Source organism: Mirounga leonina, unplaced genomic scaffold (genome assembly GCF_011800145.1).
Source record: "Mirounga leonina isolate KUSES-001 unplaced genomic scaffold, KU_Mleo_1.0 Mir_93, whole genome shotgun sequence".
NCBI lineage: Eukaryota > Metazoa > Chordata > Mammalia > Carnivora > Phocidae > Mirounga > Mirounga leonina.
Genome location: NW_023270854.1, coordinates 17,901,897 through 17,925,403, shown reverse-complemented (window position 1 = coordinate 17,925,403; position 23,507 = coordinate 17,901,897). Strand labels below are relative to the sequence as shown.

Below are 23,507 nucleotides of genomic sequence, written 5' to 3'. Positions count from 1 at the left end.
GGACGTGGGATAGTGCCACAGCTGCTTGGCAGACCACCATTTCCTGTGTTTGGCAACTGCCCCACCATGAAGAACTGAGGGTATCAAACTACTTAGAGAGTCCTGTATTACCAACCATAGTATAGATGCAGGAAGAATGTCAGTAAGCTAAAATCGTGACAGGATGATCCTTTAGTTTATAGTTTTAAAGAGATGTATTAGTATTTTTATTTAATTAACCAAAATCACATATTTTTAAAAGCCTATCATAAACCAGAATTTCTCCAGTGGCCAAGGAGAAGGCTTAATAAATATTATTCTAGCTCTTTTTCATACTCAATTTCACTGATCCTGGATTGTTTCATTTCCTATTTTTCTTAATTAAGAAAGTGTAAATGAGGGATGATTCAAAAACACTGATTTTTCCTTCTTTCATTGAATATTGAATATTGTGTTTTCCACACCCCTTTGTTGGGTGTTATTTTAATTGTATGTACCATATTCTGTAGACAGATTGATTTTTTTCAAATAGACCCTAATCATTTTTTTATTTTAGCAGTTTGGAATCTTCCTGTTTTGGAAAAGGATTGTGTGTTGAAAATTGATAAGCTCAAGCAGCAGCTCCTTTGGTCTGTCACTCTCACACAGCCATGGGGAAGTAAGTGGCAGGCCCTTCTAGAACTGTATCGTGACACACACGTGATGTGTGTGGTGTGTGGCTTACTTTCTTGTAGGCTGGTTGTTCTTCTGGACAGTGTCCAAAAGCTCATGTAAAGCCTAGACTGTTTCAGTATCATGCCATTTATTAAATATAAATTAATAAATTTCTGATATAGAATCTTTAAGGCATAAAAGCTTATATGTGCAGCTTCTAGAATTTCTAAAATACTAACTCCTTAATCTTTTGAAAGGAATATAAATATTTGTGGACAGTAACAAATGTAAATTTAGGTTTACGACTTTCTAAAAACAAAGAATTTAAGAATGGTTTGGATCAGCCATCCTTAATCAATCACCAGTATTGTGAACTGAGCAAAAAATATAGAGCTGATATTCAAAAAGAAGAAATGTTGCCTTGGGCAGACACAAATCTACTAGAGAGTGATGCACAAGAATTCAAGTTAAAGAACACATCTCGTGGATTTACAGGAAAAGTATACTTACTGAGAAATGGTAGGTTGTGGTTAAGGTTCCCCAAGGGAAATTGTGGGCGCACCCTCCACTGAGACCTGATGAACAACTAGAAAATGCATTGCAAGGAATGGCCGTAGCTTCATGCTGTCAGTGATGAGCCTTTTGCATGTCCCTGTCTCAGGGCTGCCAGACAGTAGCGACAAAAGCAGCAGTCACAACGCAACTCACTCTTTCCTAACAGATCTTTCCTATATATTCGTATTTGTAACTGATTTAATGAGGTATAATTTGCACATAATAAATGTACCCATCGTAAGTGCGCAGTTTGATGAGTGATAGCAAACGTGTACAGTCTTGTCACCACCACCGTGATCAAGATGAGAACATACCCACCACCCCCAAAAGTTTCCTTCTGCCCCTTGCAGTCAGTCCTTTTGGCCATCATGGATCTTTCTGTCACTGTAGCTTTGCCTTATTGAGAAGTTCGTAAGATGAATCAGACAGAATGTGGTTTTGGTGTCTGGCTTATTTCACTTAGCATCATGTTTATTTTCATTGACCTCACCGTGCTTCCAGTCTGTTTCCTTACTAACCACTGATGCTAAACTTCTCAATACAGAATCCAAGTACGAACCTTAACTGGAAGGTGGGATCTGTCTACACGGGAGCAGCAGTTGTTTAGCCACATTTAAGTAAAGGAAAACCAAAAGCAATTCCTGGAAGCAGTCTTTATTGTTGGAGTTGATTTTCCATTCCTTCTTATTTGTCATTGGGATTTTTATTCCCTTTGTCTTCTGCCTCCTCAGGTGCTTTCTGGTATCTGTATCTTTAAATTAAGAGGAAAAAATGTTTTTGTTTTCAGCATTTTGTGATAATTTCACAGCTCTTGTAATAATGTACTGTGCCCTGAGGTGTCTTAACTCATGACTAGAAATCAGTAGGTCAGAAAATCCTTATATGAAAAACTAAATTAAATACAACTTAAACCTATATAGGTGACTGTACTATAATTTTCTTGACAGATAGGAATATTTGTCTAATATAAGTAAATTATTTAAGCAAATATACCCTTTTTAGCTTCCTAGAAAAAATGTAAAAATGCACTGAGACTAATTATCATAAAAATATAGGCCAGGAGTTAGTTATTCCCACAGTCAGACTTTTCAACTGGATCCTTTTTTTTTTTTTCCAAGTATCCGAGAATGTTTTCTATAGTGTGTCTCTAAATTGAGTCTTTATCTGCATCCTGCATCTCTATTTATTTAGAAAAATAGATTGGATAGGATGCAAGAAGTTATTTTATAAGCGGAAATTACCCAGTTTCTGAAACCTCTCTTCCCACAAATGAAATAGACTAATAAGCAAGTGGGATGACTTTTTGGCTGTGGCCTTTAGTGATGTAATATTTAGACTATATCGTCGCGCCTTTTACAAACCTGTGTAAAATGTCCTGTAACACTTCAGTGGCTGCAGCTGTCATCTCATTTCTTCTGGATTAAGTTTGGTCAAGAAAGAAGCTACCTCATTTTCTAGTTGTCATTTGCCCAGGAAGTAAAAGCAAATTGTAATGAGGGACTCACAGCAGGAGAACCTCCTAACAAATGAGAGGCATATATTGACTGGCAGCCAGCATGCCATTTCAGTGATAAATGTATTTTTATACACTGCTGTTCAAGGTCATTCACTGTTGTCCTTGAGTGTGCAGCTACCAAAAACCATGCAATTCACATTCTAAACAGTTCTAATAATCAGAGCTAAGTTGCCTTACTTAAAAAAAAAAAAAATCAATCATTAATTTTATACAGCACTTAGATAAATTAAACATCTTTATATTTTCCCTGTGGTTTTATTTTGCTTTTGTTGAAAATTGACCGGAAACCAAAGAAAACATAAATTTGTGAGGTAGTTGTGAGCTATATATGTGTAGATTTATTACAGTGTTCACAGAAGCCAAACTTGAACATGGACAAACCTCAATAATCAGCCCTTTTTAGTTTTGTGGTTCTTCAGTTTTTAAAAAATTTAAAGAACTTATAATCTAAGAATTCCAAAGCAAAACTATTTTCATTTTAAGACTTGTACTATATGTTTGAAGTAGATTTTATATTAAAAATGCTGAAAACATTTTGCTTTTAGACCTGCCCAAATCCAAAGAAAATGTTATCACTAACTTTTTGAACATGTACTCTGTAATTATTCAGAGAAAAAGTGATCGAGTTATTCACCCTTTTTTATTCAAAACTGAACCACACTTATCTAAATATTAAATGACCAAAACTACGGTGTTACCTAACTTTTAAAATCTCCATATATAGTGAAAGGTTTAGATAGGAATCTGATCTTAAAAAACTGTATTTTAAAAGTTAAATTATATGGAAAATGCGATGGTTTGGATCACACAATGTCTTCGAGTAAATATTTTTTAAAATACTATTGGGTCTTAAAATCCTTCTCACCATACGCGTTTACAGTTAGTATGTATTCACTGGAAATCACAGGCTCTCCCGGTCTGCCCGCACCTAATCCTCCGTCCTTCATCTTTCTCCACTTCATCCCTTCACCGTCAGGCCAATCGTTCTGAAGGTCTCAGTTTTTCTGACCAGGGGGAAGGCTCGCTTTCCTCCGGAACTTGGATCTTAACGCAGCCTCTGCGCGGACCGCGCTTCGGGTCTTGCTTCGCCCCGGCTTTACCCCAGCGCACATGCGCACGGCACCGCCGCCGCACGTGGGTAACGTGCTTGTTACCCCGAAGAGCGCTGCGTGTTCCTACGGTGCTCCCACGGTTTAATTTCTACCCGAGGGCGTACATGCGAAGGCAGGAAAATGAGTGTGTCCCCAGCTTTAGCTTAGAACTTCGGTGAATCCAGTGTCTAGGGGTCGCAGACCAGGAGTCTCATGCTTCCTTCCCCCCGACGTCCCACATACACCCCCACTGATCTGGTGACACACATATATGCGCCCCCTCCCCCCATAGAGCCGAAGATGCTAGGACTGAGAGAAGTTTCTGGTGTCTACAGCAGCTAATCAGGTTCCTCATGTCTGGCTTGGACCGCAAAATGCTTTTCCCCATAGAAACGGTTATAAATAGTGCTTAGGACGTTGAGCCGCCGCTCTGAATTCTGAAACATCGCGAGCTCTAGGAGCTTTTGAGAGCTGGCGGCATTGTGCAGCGGACAGAGGCGCTCAGAGCTCCAAACAACGGTGGGACCTCCCGTCGGCCGAGTGCCTGCACGGAAGCACGTCCGGACCGTGCGTGGGACAGTGGCTCGGGCGCGAGCGCATGGCAGTGCCGGGCGCCTGTGGAACAGCGTGGAGCGACTCTCGCGAATTCGCAGAACCACGGTTTCGTATTAAGGGTGTTTACTAAAAACCATCGAGAACTTAAAAAACAAAATTCTCACACCACTGATCCTGTTTGCACCTCACGTGCATCACTTGCCTCTCTGAGAGCTCGGACTTTGGCTCTGACTTCGTCATAGGTGAAACAGCAAGTCGGAAGCAGAATGCTCTTTACATTTTAAACTTTCCGAAGATCCAGAAATGGCATTTCCTGTTCTATATTAAATTGTGCTCAAACTTGAGTGTGAAGATTTGCAGTGGTTTCAAGGAGCAGTCTTAGGTTTACCAAGTGTTTGCTTTTTTTGTTTAGGTTCCTTGTTAAAGCACTTACAAACTCAGACAGCTGGATAGTCCAACATTTAAAGCCTGTAAGTGCAAGTAGTTCTCAGTGCCCCGGCCAGCCATCCTAATGCACAGTGCTGTATCCAACCGTTCATCTCAACTGACTGGTAAATGAGAATGTTTGTGATGAACACTTCTATCGTAACATTATTTAAAAAGATAAATTTCTTCAGCTGTATTATTTCTTTTTGAAAGAGCCCTTCCCTTTAAAAGAGCACCACTGCCTTTTATCGTTTTACAAAAACGGTTAGTGAGTCTCTATCATTTCCAGGTTGTACAAGCAACTAAGTATGTGGTAAATGATCTTTCTTTGTTAAATAATGGGTTTTTTCTTAAGCAGAGGCGAATTTGGGGGGGGTGCATGTGCTTAACATAGAATGCACAATTTTTATTGTGCAACAATGAGTCTCATCTCTGAACAAATAAAATGTTTATGAAAAAATAAAATAATGCAGAGGAATACCAGATTGTTCACACTAGGAAAAACTGATCAACTGTATGGTTTCAAAGACAAATTAATAGAAAGTCTGGAAAGATAAATGCCCAAAAGAGTCATGGTGGTTCCTGTAAGGCTTGAGATTTGATGAGTAAGAGTAGTTGGATAGGGTTCCCAATTTGATTATTTGTACTTCAAAAAAAGTTGTGGGATTATAGGTCATTTTTAGTTTCCTTTTTGGGGTTGTTCTCTATATTAAAATAATAATGAACAAACAAACTTTAAACAAAGGGGTGCCTGGCTGCCTCAGTCAAAAGAGCATGCAACTCTTGATCTGTGGGTCATGAGTTCAAGACCCACATTGGGTGTAGAAGTTACAAATAATAATAATAATAAACAAACTTTTTTAAGAAACCTCCAAAATAAAAATCAGGCTTCTGTTAAAAATCATTTTTGCTAATGCAGAGTTCATTTATAAAATCTATTAAGCCTTCAGAAATGTGTCCAAACTACTTCTTTATATACTTACTCATTCCTAAAGGGAAATGTTAAATTAAATAGAAGGCTTTTGCTTGAGTTTTACATGCTTTTGCTTAAAAGTGAGTAAAATTAGTATGTATAGTGTTAAGTATGCTTTTAATTGTACCTGTAGTAAGGCATGGAATGTTATTTTAAGGCACACTGTGTGTTACATACATGATAGCAGTTATAAGCAGATTGCTAACAAAGTACATTCTGAGTTAAAAACAAACAAAGAATCTTCCAAGAAGGATTCATGTTTGCTCGGGAAGAACGTAAATTAAAACATCAAAGCAGTTTGTTTCCCTTAAGGATTGTTGGATAGCTTGTCAGTGCTGGAGTGCAACAAGTGGTGGGCTAGTGTTATTGATTTTCACCTTGTGTTACCAAAACATTTTTCATTAACAAATATTAATTGCTTATTAAGTGCTAAAGAGCTTGATGGTCCAAATATTGAATTTTGTAATGAATTGGTCTTTTTGCTTATTGTTAGGCAACATGATTGCATTAAAAGAAAGTTTTAAGCCAGCACATCTTCCACTCTAAGAATGTCAAGTAGGTATTCCTGTAGAGTTTAATCTCAGCAGTAGGATATTTAATTCATTTTCCTTTGCATTTAAGTTGACTGCTCTTTAGCCAAACTATAGGGAATGTTTGTTTCAGGATGCATTGTATCACTATAATTAGTAAAGTATACAGTGTATCTTGCATTGATTCTAGTTTATGAATCTAGTGAATCGTTGAAATTTCTACCAGAACAAAGTTGGTGATTGTGATCATTAAAACTAGTCTTTATAAATCATTAATTTGGTTAAACTATTTCTCCTTTTGAAAAGGATCTGTAAATCAAACACGTGTGTGTGTAAACGTGGGCACACACATTCCTGACTTTTTAATAGTGTGTCTTTGTTGTCTTTTTGTAATTATATCCAGAGACATCTTTTATAGAATGATCTTTCTAAAATAATGAAAGTTTTGTATAACTGATGAAATTAAGCAAAGTTAAAAGTAGAGAAATTAGACTGTCAGTTTTGGCAACTAACTAGTATTGGTAGTTTAGAATTACAAATTTAATTCTAATTCAAATATCTGTTTTTGATTCTAGAAATTTGACCTTTTAATAATTTATTTCCTGATCTCCAACTTGAATAATTACTACTTGATAAAGGATTGGTATTTAAAAGATAAAATGTTATCAAATGTCAAAGCAGTTTTATTAGCTCTTTCTTCTCTCCGCGGCCCTTCCACTGGTAGGGACATCTACCCTTCCATCCTCATCCTTCCTGGCTTTTCACTGTCTGCTCCTCATGGGTTCTTTTAGCGACTTACACGTGATTGGACAGATCTTTGCTGAGAGACTTCTGCGCACTGGGCACAGTGCTGAGTACCAGATCAGTGAGTCCCGAATCTGTCGCTCCTTCCCTAAGCCTTTTCCTGAGCTCCACATTCATCTTTCGAACTTGCTGACATATTTCCAACTATCTGCTCAGGTTACTATCTACCTATCCCAAACCTAGCTCGTTACGATTTCCCGCCTCCCCCTATCCTCCCAACCTAAAAACACGTTCTTTCTCTTATGCCTTTCCGTCGAGGTCCCTGTATCCCCGGGTACCTAGCGCACCCCTCTTTCCTGTCCACATCCAGTACTGCATTCGATTCCTGACTGATCGACTACATCTGCCTCTTACCCTGTCCTTTTCTTTCCTAGTTCCTTTCTCCCTTTCCCTCCATCAGAATTTTCTTAGAACTGGTCCAATCCGACCATTCTTGTTTAAAAACTTCAGAAAACTCCCTGTTGACTGTGAACTTAAGTCCAGATTTCTTGGCACAACAAAAAGGCTGTATTTGGCTTGGCCATAGCTACCTTTTTGCCTCATCCGCAAACCCTGTCTCTCTCCAGTGTCCCCCACCCCCGCGCTTCCATTGGCAGAGGGACACAGGAATGCCTGCCTCTCTCTGGATTATCCGCAGAGGATGGCCTTTTGCTTCTGGGCAACTTCTGCTCATCCTTTAAAGCTCAGCTCAAATACCACCTTAACTCTGTACCGTGGTCTGACACATCCTACCCCGAACAGAAAGTACAGCCTATTCATCTGTGTTTCCGTGGCACCTTACGCACACGTCTGTGATGCCATTAATTACACGCCACGGTAGTGGCTTACTATCAGTCTCTCTGTCTCTCTTCTCTCCCAGATTCTCTGGCAGGTGTCATGTCTCACTCTGTACTCCGACACAGCCCCTAGGACACCATAAACTCTCAGTAAACATTTTTAAGTACATTTGCACTAAAAATATTGAATTCCATGAGGTAGGCAGGACAGATATTACACTTATTTTACAAATAAACAAATTGTGTCTCAGAAAATTTTGCCCATTTTTCATAAACCCAGCAAGGACAAATTTTAATCCAATAGGTAAATATAAGATAGTTTAAGGATATGTGGTTTTGCCGTGGTAATTGCTCTGGAATATTTGCAAATGCAATTGCTATGTGGAAAAAAAAAGTCTGCATATGTTATTGTATTGTTTCATTGCTATTTTAATATTGAGAAAAATTTTGAATGTTACATGAAAGTTAGGAAGGTAATTTTATATTTTTGTAACTTGGCATTTCTTAACAGGAGAGATGTACTTGTAATATAAAATAGCATTAATTAGGTTATGTTCCAGACTAATCTGACTTTCTCTTTTAATAAGGTGAAGAGGCGTGGTAAACCCCACGAAGAAGTGTAAAATTCCTGAATCTATATTAGGTATTAATAGATATACTCTATTGTTCTCCAAAATAAATACAAGCCAAAAAATGTGGTAACATATGGGTCGATCTATATTTGAATTTTTTAAATGCATATAGTACCGTAATTTTCTGTAATACTTTTTTTAAAGACTTTATTTTAGAGAGAGAAGGAGAAAATGCATGCGTGGAGGGGGGAGGGGTGGGGGGGAGAGAGAGAGAATCTCATGTAGACTCTGTGCTGAGCGCGGATACCGACATGGGGCTTGATCCCAGGACCCTGAGATCGTGACCTGAGCTGAAATCAAAAGTTGGACACTTAACTGACTGAACCACCCAGGCGCCCCTCTATTAACACTTTTTGTTGTTGTTGTTCTTATGTTAATCCCCATACATCTCTATTAACACTTTTTAAGTGATTTCTTTTTTTGGGATGGTCAGAATGTTAAATCCTTTTGAAATATGTTTTTGAATAATTCTGTAGCTTTAGTACAATCTATGTAAGATGGTTTTGTGTCACCAGGCAGTATAGACTAGGCAAAAGGGGTGAGAGAGCACATGTGCGAAGGCCGAGTCCTGCTCCTCAGGCCAAAAGCCATTTTCCGTTTACCCTGACCCGGATCAGAACCCACGAAAGTGCTGCCTTCTGTCAGTTACCGATGGACGTGTGTCTGCTGCAGGCCTGCTGTGTAAGGGCCCACAGTGACCCGAGAGGGGACAGAGATGAACACCACTGTGCATGTCCCTAGGGAACTCCAAGTGGAAGCAACTGGGACTTCCTTTTTGCGGCACAATATTGCCTTTAACATTTTCTCCTAGCTTCTCTGAAAAATTCCCTATTTTATGTTCAATTCTTGGGAATCCTTTGAATATTTAACAACACAGTTTCCAGTCTAGGCATATAAGAACAAAACTTTGTTCATTTTAAGATTTCTAGCATGTGTTTGATTAGATTTATGTTAGAAATACTGATTTTAAAAAACATTTAGCTTTGGGTCTGCCCAAATCCGAAGAAACCATTTTCTGTAACTTCTGAAGCATATGTGAGTTACACACTTTAATCGTTTTATAATTATTTCATACCAGCAATGTGAATATTTGACAATTTATTCACTCTCTTTTTATTTAAAACTGAACCACATTTATCTAAATCACATCAGCATTCAGTGTTTCAGTATCCATGAATCATCTTGAAATGTGACTATTTTTAAATATTGATGAAAACTGTTAGGGTTTGAATTAACGTCTTTAGTTTTAGTGTTATCATTGTTGAGTGTAAGAGTCTCACAATACTAAGGCACTACTGTCATTTCAGCAGTCAAAAATTAGTGGTAATTACGTTTTAAAATAATTAGAAGTTTGTGATGTCTGGGATTTTTGGCAAACGTAATTTCAAAGTATGACTATATAAAATTGATCATTTCAACATGCGAAGAAAGGACATATCCGTTATGTATATCTTAATTGGGTATTTTATAGTTACCTCATCCTGAAAATATTTGCTCTACTAAAGCAGAAGAGGGGTGGGAGGGTGTGCGTGCAAATGAACATGTGTGGTCGGTCAGTGCCTAATTATCTGTAGCAAGAGCAGGAAGAAGCCCTTAAACATTAATAAGTGAGACTTACGGAAGACTTATTCTTTGAGTCTGAAAAAGTTCCTCAGTTGAAGAGAAGGAAAAAAGAGAAAAAAAAAAACCTAACACCAGAAGATAAACTTAACAAAGACTGCTATTATGATGACCATAACGTTTTTAAAAGTGGAAAACAACTAAAGGCTTAACTGTTTATTCTCTATTTGTTTATTCATAGACCTTCCTTTTAAAAGTGAATTTTGGGGGCACCTGAGTGGCTCAGTTGGTTGAGCGTCTGCCTTCGGCTCAGGTCATGATCCCAGGGTCCTGGGATGGAGCCCCACATCGGGCTCCCTGCTCCGCGGGAAGCCTGCTTCTCCCTCTCCCTCTGACCCTCCCGCCTGCTCTGTCTCTGTCTCTCTCTCAAATGAAAAAAAAAAAAAAATCTTTAAAAAACAAAAAAAGTGAATTTTGATCATTTATAATTGATATTGGTGAAAATCTAAACTTCAGTATCGCAAAAATCTGAAATTATTACCAATGCCTAAATTACAATAGTAAAACCATCTTGAGCATTTATGTTGATTCACACTGTTCTTGGATAAGGGTGTTGTGTGTGTTATGTGTAGGTATGTGCTTGCTGGTGTATTATCCTCCAGAAATTTCAAAAACTATTGCTTGTGTCATAAGGATTACCAATATGTAGATATTGAAAAGCTCCTTTAATTCATCTGTGTCAGTTAGCTTATCCCCACATGGCTTTTAAGGAGCGTTTAGTCACTGAAAATGCGCAGTATGTGCAGCAACTGTATTTAGGACTAAAGACAGACCGTGTACTCGGGGCACTGGATCTTATAATCAAACTTAAGGTAGCTCGCTTTATTACATTTATCCTTAAATCTATTTTCCATTTAGATGTTAAAATGATACCAAATCTACTTGTCTTTCGCCCTGAATGTATGTTCTTTTCAATTAGATAGTGATAGAAAATTCAATTCATCGAATGGCTCCAATACCCTTTGGCCGGGAAGCCGCCACAGCGGGTTGACTCTGTATCATAGAGTTGGCATAATGTGAATACCAAGTATTGCCTCAGCCCTCCATCAAGAAAAGAAATTATAGAGATAAACAACCCATTTTCAACCCTCAAATCTCTGTTCAGAATCATTATAGAATCGCCAAAGGGCAGCATCTAGGCTTCTGTGCTTACACTGTGGGAGATAGTACGGCCAATAAGGAAAACCTGGGCTCTCTTTAAAAATACTAGAGAGTTTGAAGAATACGTTTACCATCTACTTTCCTTTTGGTCGATACATTTAGTTTCTATGTTTTGTGTCCCAAGTAAGAAAGAGTTGGGCCCTTAATTTTATAATGATTCTTTCCTCCAGAAGTGCTTATTTATGGTACCTGTAGGTAGACGTTGATTCTTTGGTGGCATAAGTGAGCTAATGGGACCCAGGGCCAGGGAGGGAGGCTGCTGATGAGAGAGATGGGACCATCATACTCTGTGGCCCGGGTGTCCCAACACAGGCCATTCTCTTCTTCCCAGCCAATGAAGAAAGATGGCAGCTTCTAATTTTTCAACCTCTGTTTTAAGATGTATAAACTGCTGGAAACTGGGTCAAGGAAAGAGTTTCTCTTCGCCCACCACTGCTGCGGGGGCCAAGGACGCACTTCCACCACAGTCATAAGCCAGAAACTGTTCTTCAAGCACCGAAGTGATAGTTGTAACAAGTGTCAAGAATTGTTAAGTTGCAGGGACGCCTGGGTGGCTCAGTCGGTTAAGCATCTGCCTTCGGCTCAGGTCATGATCCCGGGGTCCTGGGATCAAGTCCCGCATCGGGCTCCTTGCTCAGCGGGGAGCCTGCTTCTCCCTCTGCCTGCCTTTCTCCCTGCTTGTGCTCTGTCTCTCTCTGACAAATAAATAAATAAAATCTTTAAAAAAAAAAAAAAAGAATTGTTAAGTTGCAGAAGTAGACAGCAAGTAATAGAATAGGCTCATTGGACAATAACTGAGTGGGAGTACATTTTTAAATGAAAATAAAGAGCCAGAAGGCAAAATCAGTACAGATGACTTTTGGAAAGGGTAGGGGGAAAGGACTGAAAACAGGGGCTGGCAGTCTGTGGTTTTGTCAGGGGAGGCCCCTCGAGGCAGTGAAGCATAGCCAAGGGCACCCACAGGCGTCCACAGCCCGTGTTCCTAGCGGTGACGTTGGGGGGGGACTTTGCATGTCAGCCATGTGCACGCCAGCGCCTTTACCGAAGCTTTTCCCAGGCACAGTCACAGTGTTCTGGTAATAAGCCCGGTGCGGGCCTTCTTCCCTGGTGCTCTGAGCGACTCTAAGGACACTTGGTTGCTGGGGTCAGCTCAGTCAGTTTGAAATTCCACATTGTGAGACATGGCTAAATACGATGGCTTTAAGGTACCATCCAACTCTATGCTGGCGTGATTGGACAAGCTTGGAGAGAGTTTAAGGAAAAGCCATGGATGTGACTAAAATTTGGAAAATGAAACTTGAAATATTATAGACACTGAGATTTTTTTTTTAATCCCGAAAATACAAAATAAGTAAAGAAGGGGCAAGTTACGGTAACAGTCCTCAAGTCTATAAAAGGTTACAACGGTGCTGATAGGTGACTGGCTGTTCCCCAGCTCTGTAGAATCTAGACAAGAGGAAGGGGGCTCACACTGTAGCATTTTGGATTTAGATTTGATACAAGGGAAAATTTTCCTGACAACACACACTGTTCAACACAGAAAAGGGTTCTCGGGGGAGGTTTTAGAATCTTCTCTAGAGATATTTGAAAACAGAATAGATTTTCATCTCTCTAGCCGGCCTTAAGCAGCCCTGTTCACATACAGAAAAGAATGGGTGACCTTTCGGTGCTTGTGGCAACATCATGGGGCCTTAAGAACCCACACACTAAAAGGCTGGAAAAGGCTTAGTTCATAGCAGTAATTAAATTTTACTTGGGTCTTCTCATCGGCCATAAATGAAATCTTTTTTTTAATGGCATCATCTGCCTAAATTATCCATTTCCTTGAGCAGTGGAACCTTGAATATATAATAAAATTTTCACAGATTGGTTGCTTCGAAGAAAAGAAAGGGGGAGGTTTTTTTTCCCAGAATGTAATTAATTCTTAACTTTTCAACTCGTTTGAAATGGCTCTTTTTTGATGAGTCTTTGCCTTGACTAACAAATAGAGCTGTCAGTCAGAGCAATGTCTTTGTCTTCTCTCTGCCTTGAGCAGTTACCTCCCTACCAGTCAGCCATGAAATCAGGGGCCTTGTGTATTGGGATGTCAGAAAAGCATGCCCATCAGACCCTGGCTCACTGTCCTTATCTGCCCTTTTCTGACTTTGGCACAGTCTGTAGGAGATGTCAAATGTATGGTTGGTGCTTCAGGTGCAGAGGTGTGTCCTGAACTTCCCTTGGCTTTGCTTGTGATCCTTAAGAGGAACCAGCACTAGGAAAATGTCGGTATTTGTAGGTCTTTGGTTTTACTCTCCTTTTCTTCTCAGGACTCATCCTACTTCCTAGGCACTCACTTCTCTGAATATCTGGCCCACCTCCAATCTGTTTCTTGTCTCTGTATGCATACTTCATTCAGGTTCTCCTTAAACTGAGGACGTCTGCCATGCTGATCCCTCATGAAAGCATGTTTATCCTATTTGCTCTCTGTCAGAACACATTCTAGGGAAAATACCTTGGCCAGTTGCTTCACTGTATTCTTAGAAATTTCAGAGACCGGGGCGCCTGGGTGGCTCAGTTGGTTAAGCGACTGCCTTCGGCTCAGGTCATGATCCTGGAGTCCCGGGATCGAGTCCCGCATCGGGCTCCCTGCTCAGCAGGGGGTCTGCTTCTCCCTCTGACCCTCCCCCCTCTCATGTGCTCCCTCATTCTCTCTCTCTCAAATAAATAAATAAAATCTTTAAAAAAAAAAAAAAGAAATTTCAGAGACCATGTGCAGCCAATTGGAGACACACTTCCAGCTCAGCAGACCTTCCAAGCACCCCCCAAATCGCAACTGCGTATCTTAATCCTAAACTAGCCATGCTGCTCCCTGAGAAGGCCTACAACCAGCATGGCCTTCTTCTCTCTCGCCCCTATAGACCTCGGGTGAGGCTTTGACGGTGCAGTCCAAGTTCTTTTATTTTCCAGGTCATTTTGGTACATGTCATAAAAAATACACGGTCTGTACTTTATAAACCTTCCCCTTGTGATGGTGCTCATGATAGAAAAAGCTTACCTACTTTAGGAAACCTTTTCTTCACACTTTATGTCAAAAGTAGGGAAGTATTTTGTTTGGTTGGGGGTTTTTTCCTCCCCTTTAAAAAAGTGGTGAGACATGCAAATAAATATAAAATGTTCTCTTTGATCTTGTTCAGCCTCTAAAGTGGGTGCAGTAAGAGTCCTACGTTTTGGTTTCAGTTCTCAAACTTGTCCTTTGGAAGCTGAATATCAAGAACTCCAGGAAGAGACAGACCATGTAAAGAACAGTTTTAAAGAAAATATCCTAGACGGTCATAGCTTCTGTTGGCACTGACCATATCATTTTTGAAATCTGTGCCTCTCCTCTCCTTCTCTATACAGGAGGGTTAGTTATGTTTCTTTGCAGAATGCATGGAAAGTGCCTGTTAAAATTGCTTGGCAAGTTCCAGCATTGCTCATTACTAATCCTGCCTCCCAGTTCCTTTTCTTTGGTAAGAAAAACCGGAGGGGGTGTTTAATAGTTCCACACTCTGCTTCCTGCTAGGGGTAACTGCTTGATTTCTTTTATTGTTCATAGCACTTCTTGAATTAGATTAATTTCTTTATATTCCATTTCTGTCTTTTCAAGACAGCAATTACTTTGATGAAAAATATAACAAGACATGATACTCACTCGCATATAAATGTAGAACCCGCCTCCTTTTATTTTGAAACCTGTTGTTCTGGGAAATATTCTTTAGTGTTCCGCATTTAAGATGCCAACCGTGGGCTTTGCTCCATCCAGAGCACTTAACAGGTTCGCATGATCCCTGCACAGCTGCATCTCTAATGCCGGAAGTGAGTTTAAAGTCAGTTCAGGTGGTGCCTGCACAGTTCTGAGAACTGCAGAGATTCGGAACAAAAGACAATGGCCACATTTCCATTACACTGCATTCTGAAGCACCTCTTAGGCTGCGATTGTAATGAACTCACCAGATGTAGCAAACCATTGAAAACAGTGAGCTTCCCTGAGCTGCCATGAGTGGTACTTGCTTTCTTATAAGACAACAGGTCTCTGAGCTGACACTGCAGTCTGAGTTCCAGGGTTTTCTCTGGGCCAGGTTAAGATACCCTGTGGGGCGCCTAGCAGTATCTGCGTGTGTGTTGTGATCTTAAGTGTAGTGCCCCTTTGCCCAAAACAGACTTTAAAGAAACTAGCAAATGCAGTTCAGTATCTAATGGGACCTCAACAACAACAAATGGAAGCAGGAGAATGATTGTGAAATGAGGATGTGCTCACCACTGCACACCCAGGAGGAGCATACGATCAATTCGATCAGTTTGGCGTCTCCTGCAAGCACATGTTAAGATTATGTAATTATTGTTACATGATACAAGAAAGCAGCAACATTTATTGGAAAAGGTAAACATGTTACTGGCAGAAAAGTCCAAGCTGACATCTAATCTAATTCACAGGATCTTCTCTTAGAGACACTGGATAACATAAGGAAGGGTGTCCTCAGCTGACACAGAAGTAACCTTCAAGTGGATGTTTTAAATACCGGCCCTCTGTCAAAGATGAACATGTAATAAGAAAAGAGTTCATGAAGACTTTTCTGAAGGAGCCAGTGTGTCTGGCTTTCTGCCTTTACAACAGGGCTGACTTAGCCTCAGGGAGAGTTACATTCATGTGAACATTGGGTGGGTACATCCTTTGGACCTGCTGGTTGATGGCCAGCTCACCGTTGCATTCTTACTGTCGGGAGCACATCCTGGTTGCTGACAAAGGAGGGATGCTAATCTGAAGGAGGGCAGGTTTAGCATTCTGTTTTCGAGATTTAGGGGCCCAAACTCCAGAAGGGAGCTCCTCCACTTCTACACAAAGTTGGGCTTTGGGGGGGCTTGCAGGAAGGGCCCACTTTTCTCAGAGGAGTTTTTAGTCTACTCACACTTTAAATGCATACTAGGACCCCAGAACATGGAAGAAACTATTTTGGTTTTTTTGGATTTTTTTTTAGTATAGTTGATACACAATGTTACATTAGTTTCAGGCGTACAACCTAGTGATTTGACAAGTGTAAACATTATGCTGTGCTCACACAAGTGTAGTCCCCACCTGTCAGCACACAACACTATTACACTACCATTGACTGCACTCCTTATGCTGTGCCTTCTATTCCCATGACATAATCGTTCCATAACTGGAAGCCTGAATGTCCCAATCCCTTTCACCCATTTTGTCCATCCCCCCCTCTTCTGGCAACCATCAGTTTGTTCTCTGTGTTTATAGGTCTGATTCTGCATTTTGTTTTTTTTTTGTTGTTGTTGAGATTCCACATATAAGTGAAACCATATGGTATTTGTCTTTTTCAGTCTAACTTAATTCACTTAGCACAATGCCCTCTAGGTCTGTCCATGTTGTCACAAATGGCACGTTCTCATCTTTTCTCATGGCTGCGTAATATTAGTGTGTGCGTGCACGTGTATGCACCACATCTTCCTTATCCATTCATTTATTGAGGGACTTAGGTTGCTTCTATATCTTGGCTATTGTAAATAATGCTACAGTAAACATAGGGGTGCATATAGCTTTTTGAATTAGTATTTTCATTTTCTTTGGGTAAGTGCCCAGTGGTGGAATTATTGGATGATATGATATTTCTAGTCTTAATTTTTTGAGGAGCCTCCATTCTGTTTTCCACAGTGGCTGTACCAGTTTGCATTCCCCCCAACGCTGTAGCGAGAGTTCCTTTTTCTCCACATCCTCGCCAACACTTTTTATTTCCTGCAGAAGAAAATATTTTGAATCAGGTATTCTTAATGGAAGGGTTGCATTAAATGCCAGGAGAGACCAGGCAGGAAATAAAGGGAGCCAGGCAGTGGGTCTTAGCTGTGCAGGCCCTCTTGTCTGTGGGGGGTGGAACAGGGGAAGTGGAGGGCAAGTGTCCAGGCCGAAGGGGCTGCCTCACCTCATCCCTGGCTGTTGTAGCCACATGCAAACAAAGACCCAGGATTGCCAGAGCTTCCAGCCTTTCAGGAGAGGCTAGAAATCTTGATTTTACATGATATCTGATGAATTAGAATGTGGACCCAGAAAACGTTTTTTGAAACATCTTTCAGGCCGAACCAAACACATCTACAATCTGGTTTCAGCTTAAGAGTCTTCAGTTTGCAACCTCTGTTTTAAAGCAAGGCCTTACTAATCAACTATCTTAACCATAACATAGCTTTAAATTGGCCCCGTAAGCTTTCAGATTTTTAGCAGAACTGAATCTTGATTTTAAAAAGCAATTAAAGCTGTTTTCCAGTGAGTTCATTAAATTGACCTAGTAAGTGGGAATTGTCACTTTTTCCCTTTTAATTGGTTAAGTTCTTTACCCTCATCCACAATAATTTTCATTTTAGTGTAGATGGCAGAATAATTATTCAGCATGCTCACCCCGTTGCTTAATTTAGCACCACATTAGTGGCCTAGCACCATGGATAGTTACCATATCTGTTTAACGAAATGAAATCTGTTTTTAGACGATCTCGTACGCTCGCTGACACTGATTCTGGGATATATGATTAGGGCATTTCCTTTTCATTAAATTGTATACTCAAGTAATCAGGTTTTATGAGTGTTTACATTTGTCTAATCATTTTTCCCAGTTTTATTGAGATACAATTGACACACAACATATATGTTTGAGGTGTACGTGTGATGGTTTGATAAACTTATATATTGAAAAATGATTACCACCACGGCATTAGCTAACACTTCCATCTTGTCACATAATTACATTTCTTTTTTTGTTGCTGAGAACATTTAAGATCTACTCTCCTAACAACTTTCAAATCTATATGTCTGGTCATCTTTACGTGAGGGGAAGTAATACAAACATTAATATTGCTTATTGGATTCTTATTACGTGCCATCACTGTGCAGAGTGCTACATATCTAGTAACTCATTTAATCTTCACAGAGCTCTTTGAGGCAGATATCATCATCATCATCATCATCATTCCTGCTTTCTAGCCATGGGTACTTGAGGTTAAGTAACTTACATCCTTTGCCCTGGGTCCTTCAGCAAGAAGTAGAGCCCAAATGCAAGCCAGGGTGCCTGACTCAGAGCAGTGTTCTCTGCCAGCCCGAAGCCCAGTGTTTTACCAGTAGAACATGTTTTCTCCAAGTGTGGAAAAACAGGCATTATTTTGGATCCGACAGCACCCTGAAAGTCTAATGACAGGAAAAAACAAAATCCAAAGAGCAACTGAGGAACAAGCTGTATCCCCACCCCTCTCTCCTCCCTCCCTCGCTACCTCATTTTAATCACTCAGCTCTGAATTAGGAGACTATTCTTACTGAAATTTATAATATGTATGTGGCTGAGTCACCTAATGAGCCTGATGTTCCCACCAGGACTCAGGGTTCACAATTGTTCATCAAAAAATAGCAGATGGAAATAAACCTTCCTGGAATTGTCTTAGTTTAAGAGAACGTATTTCTCCATTCCTTTCAGACAAAGGGAGAAGACCAACCCACAGCTTGTAAGCAGAGTGAATATTGGTTAATGGGGTAGAGGTATGCGCTCTAGTAGTTGACTGAAAGGACTTTAATATAATAATATGCTAATTTGCTTTAGTATGCCAGTATTTTTGATAACTTAGTATCATGAAATGAGTGTAATTTTTTATTAGTAAAGACCTTTTATCATAGACCTCGTCTAAAATACAACTCCCTTTTTTCAATTCATGGTTAAATCAATGATAGCTATTTGGCAGAGGCTCAAAATTATCCCTGCTAACTTGTTTTTAATAGTACTTGATTTATATATGTGCTCAAACCTCCACCAGGTACGTGTATATTTACTAATTGCAGCCATATGCCTTTAAACACAGTGTTATTGGTGGGAAATGAAGCATAAAACATGAAAAATGTATAATTACTAAGGGTTGAAATTACGGTTTTTAACTCCTTCCAGAACAGGGATGTTATGATACAGCTTTGATTATTTTTCATTTCAGATGAGTGAGGTTCCTACATAGATTTGGTGATCACTTGCTTACCTTCCTAATTAATTATAAAATTCTTCCCTCTAATGGACATAAATGAATTAACACATTGGTTCACCCGTTAATATATGCTTTTCCTTTGGATTCATGCTGTTCTCCCAACTCAGATACAGGTAGATCCTTCAGAACAAGATTAAATAAAGCCCTTGGATATATCAGCGAGAGAACTTTGGTTGCTTTCCCTATTTTTCTAATCTGATTTTATAAATCAAGAACATAACAGTATCTAATCTCCGTGACATAACTTGTTCAACATTGAATGCGTTTGCATGTGTATGTGCAATAGTTCTGTGGACTGCAGACCATTAATGGCTGCATTTTATTTTAGACAATCCATGGACACAAGGGACCAGTCACTGCAGTGGCCTTTGCCCCTGACGGACGATATCTTGCCACCTACTCAAATACGGACAGCCACATTTCTTTCTGGCAGGTAAGTGTAGATGCCGTGGGTCTTGGTGTTTACTGCATGATTCGCTTTTGCTGTTAGGCCTGCCCACCAGCCCTTCCTCCTGCCTTCCCCTCCTTTTTCAACAAACATCAAGTATTTATTGCTGACTGATGCTAGCATGCGGGGTGCGCTGAGAATACAGTTAGCCATCTGGAGAGAGTGGGGTCTGCTCTCACAGAGTTTGAGGTCTGAGGGAGACACATGTAAAGAAGCAATTATAATACAGAGGGGAGCCTGAGAATAAGGTTGTGGGACCAACTCACAGAGGAAGTGACATCTGAACTGAGACACGACAAGGCTGAAGAAGGGCCAGAGGGTAAGGGTAGGGCAGATTGAGGGAAAGGGAGAGCCTTTCAGTGGTAAGCAAGGGCACGGCGTGCCTGAGGGCCTGGCCAGAAAGGCACGGGGCCCGGCAGGCCCTGCACAAGGATGCGGACAGCTCCGGCGGGGCAGAGGGTACAGGGGAAGGGCAGCCGGCTATTACCTCCATATCCCGCTTATGTTATCTCATTTCTTTTTGCATTCTGACTTTCCCACATAGGGCTTTTCATTCCCAAACTACCCAGACATTTTCAAAAATCTGAGTATCACTGAGTGGCAGTTCATGAGAATGCCTATGTTTAATTCTGATTAAAATGCATATTAACTTTGAGCACCTAATTTTTACGGTAGAATTTGTTTTGTCCTCAGTGATTAATCTCCATCCCATCTTTTTAATTCTCTTCCTCCTGATAGTTATAAAAAAATTAAACATTATCAACTCCCTCCTTCATGAAAAGCCAATTTAAAATTTGGTTGTTACCTTTACTTTCCTAGGATGCAAGTATGTTTTATGAGATTCAGTTTATTGCCTTGAAAGCTTAAAAAAAAAAAAAAATGAAAGTTTAAATAAGACTTCAGCACAACTTGATGATAGTTTTAAAAAAATCAATACCTAATAAAATGTAAAACAGATACAATAAATTGCTTAATTAACAACATGCTATTAAAGCATGACAACTTCCAAATCTGTCACAGACTTTTCCTGCTCTTCATCTAATTTAGTTTTCCAGTTTATTTTCTCATTATCTTTTCTCCCAGAATATATCTCCAGCATCTTAATTGGCTCATATTAAACTCTTTTCCTTGGAGAGCTCCCCGGTCCCCATTTCTCCCTGTGGGCCACTGCAGGGCCTGTGGTTTGCATTGCTGCGGTCCCCGCCACCAGCCCGCTAGGCATCCGTGAAGTGGACCCTCGCAACAGTACTTCTTTAAAGGGTTTCCCCACCAACTGTTTTTCTACACAATGGTCTCTCTACACCAACTGTACTTTGATGCAAATTTTCTGCTATTTCCCACTCTCTTGGAATCCCAGAGGAGTGTTTATATAAAGGTCCACATTCATTCCACATTTATTCAATGGCGTTGAAGTGCCGGGTGCTGGCCTCTCCTTTAGGGATACGGAGTCAACAAGCCGTAAGTCCCCGCTTTCGAGGAGCTTGGGTTGGTCCATGCTTTCTTTTGTGGAATAAACAAAAACAAATCTTTTTGGTTTTGTCCAACTTGACTTTCTCACAAAAAAAAAAAATTTTGTTTTATAAAGGAATACCTCCTAACTTAGCCAGATTTGAAACTGTTTCCAATATTTTCCTGATTTTCTATATGGTAAACCTTTTTCCCATTATCTAGGTGTTCAGGGTTCTGTTTGGATATGATCATCCCTTCCTTGAATTTTTTTTCTATTTTTATCAAAGTTCCTGCCTAGCGCATTGAGGGGATTAGGGTTAGCATCCTTTCTCACCTTAGAGCTCAAGATCATTCATTAGATAGATGGTAGCTTTTCGAGGTACTTCTTCTCCTCTTCCAGTTCCCCTCTTCAGCCTCGTGCTGCCGCCTCTGGGCTTTGCCAAGCACGCTTGAACCTGCGCGCCTCTACGTGTGGCCATGCGAACGGTGGAACCATAGCACTCTTCCTTGTCGCGCGCTCCTCCCCTCCCGGGGCCGCCTCGGGCTGGCCGCACGTGGGTGTGCAGTGCACCGAGCCCCGGGGCAGCTCAGGCAACACCCAAGTCTTCGCCTCCAAACCCAATGTCAGGGTGTAAAAGGCAGCCCGTTTCTTAAATTATACCCCGTTGGGTCTTGAAATTTAAGCCAAAGGCACAGAAACATTTCATCTTTATCCAGAAAATACAGTAAAACCGCTTCCAGAGGTAGAAGGGGGGTTGATTTGAATTAAAGAGAGTCAAGAAAGCATTGTTGGATCTCCTGCTGCTCTCCCAAAAGGGGCTTTGCTGATTTATTTAGATACATATTGTTTAGTTCTAATGATGTATGATAATACTTTTGTATTATTCCAGTAAATGTACTGTAATATATTTTGAAAACTTAATGAAGTCTTATTAATACAGGACCTTACAAAAGCTATGAGCTATTAAAATCTTTGCTGAGAAATGAGTGTTAATGAGAAATATTGGTTGGATAATTACTCAAGTGAGACTTAGTAAAAGGTTTGTGTGCAGCATTACTTACACTGAGAATTGCATTAAAACACTTTCTGTTTTGATGAATTACATCTGTATGTGTTTCTATGTGTTCAGAAAATAATCTTCACAGAACTGGTTTTGTGAAGCATTATTTTTAAAGGGAAGGGAAAAACCAAAGTTGCCCTCTAGTTATTTACAGACTCAGCTATGGAATGATGTCATCAGGCAATCTTCCAAACCCTTTGATCCTCTGACAACATATTCCTATAAGTTGAATATTTCACATCAAGGTCTCCGTTTGTAACCTTGAATGAGGGGAGTTGAGTAACGAAATCAAGTACAACTGTGATTCCCTCACCTAAATTTCACCACTACCCTCCAACTAGTGAGTATCCTCTCTCAGAAATGCCCAAAGTAAATTAGATGGATATTGGTTTCACTTATGGTGGTGCATTCCACCGTAAAATAGAATCCTCTTCAGCCTTTAAAAAGGATACTGTAAATCTGTGGCCTTTAACATGAAAAGATGGTTCTCAACATTTTTTTGAATGAAAGAGGCAGATCGTGAAACTAACTGCCTTCTAATATGAGCCTGTTTTACATAAAATTCCTGAAACCCGCTTCTCCTTATATGTACACATAATTGTAGGTCTGGAAAGAAGTTTGCCAAAATGTTAGTGATTGTCTTTGGGAAGTAAGATTTCGGGGACTTTTGCTTTCTCTTTTATACTTCTCTTTATTATTCAAATGTTCCACAATGAGTATTTAGTATCTTTGTAATCAAGAAAAACTTGAAGGTTACCAAATACTCTAACTCCGGGTAGTTTTTATTCATTCGAGGCTCAGATTGCCCTTTCGTGTAGTTTGTAAGATGGTCACTGGTCAAGAAAACATTAATATCGAATAACAGCATGGTTCGTTGTTGCAGTGAGCGTTGTTTGGCTGAGCTTTTTGGAAAAAGGAATACTCACCCTTACTACTTCAGATTATCTCCACCCTGAAGAGGTCACAGGGAGAGCATGGTCTGAGGATCAACACATTCTCGTTAACCTGAGGGTCTTCCTCATCCCAGCCGTACGCATGTGTAACAGTGCCATCCCACAAAGAACTTCACGTAGCCCCGTTCTGAGGCAGGAAGCCTGTGTGACCCTTCCAAAGGCATTTATCAATCAGTTTATCAAGTGATATATGAGTCACTCATGGGCTGGCTCAGCTCATAAGGATGATGGACTTGATGGACTTCTTGTTGAAGTTTTTCCAGCTGTAGCATTCCAGTAAGGTACCCTCTCCC

At 40.2% G+C, this 23,507-nt stretch overlaps 1 protein-coding gene across 2 annotated transcripts in view; it reads left to right on the top strand.

Moving 5' to 3' along the window:
• Window positions 1–23,507, top strand: part of WDR7 (WD repeat domain 7) — a 347,094-nt gene that overhangs the window by 318,888 nt on the left and 4,699 nt on the right. For both annotated transcript variants that reach the window (XM_034995695.1, XM_034995694.1), the window contains one exon: window positions 19,632–19,736. In XM_034995695.1, coding sequence (XP_034851586.1) covers window positions 19,632–19,736 — 105 coding nt within the window. The remainder of the gene's footprint in view (window positions 1–19,631; window positions 19,737–23,507) is intronic.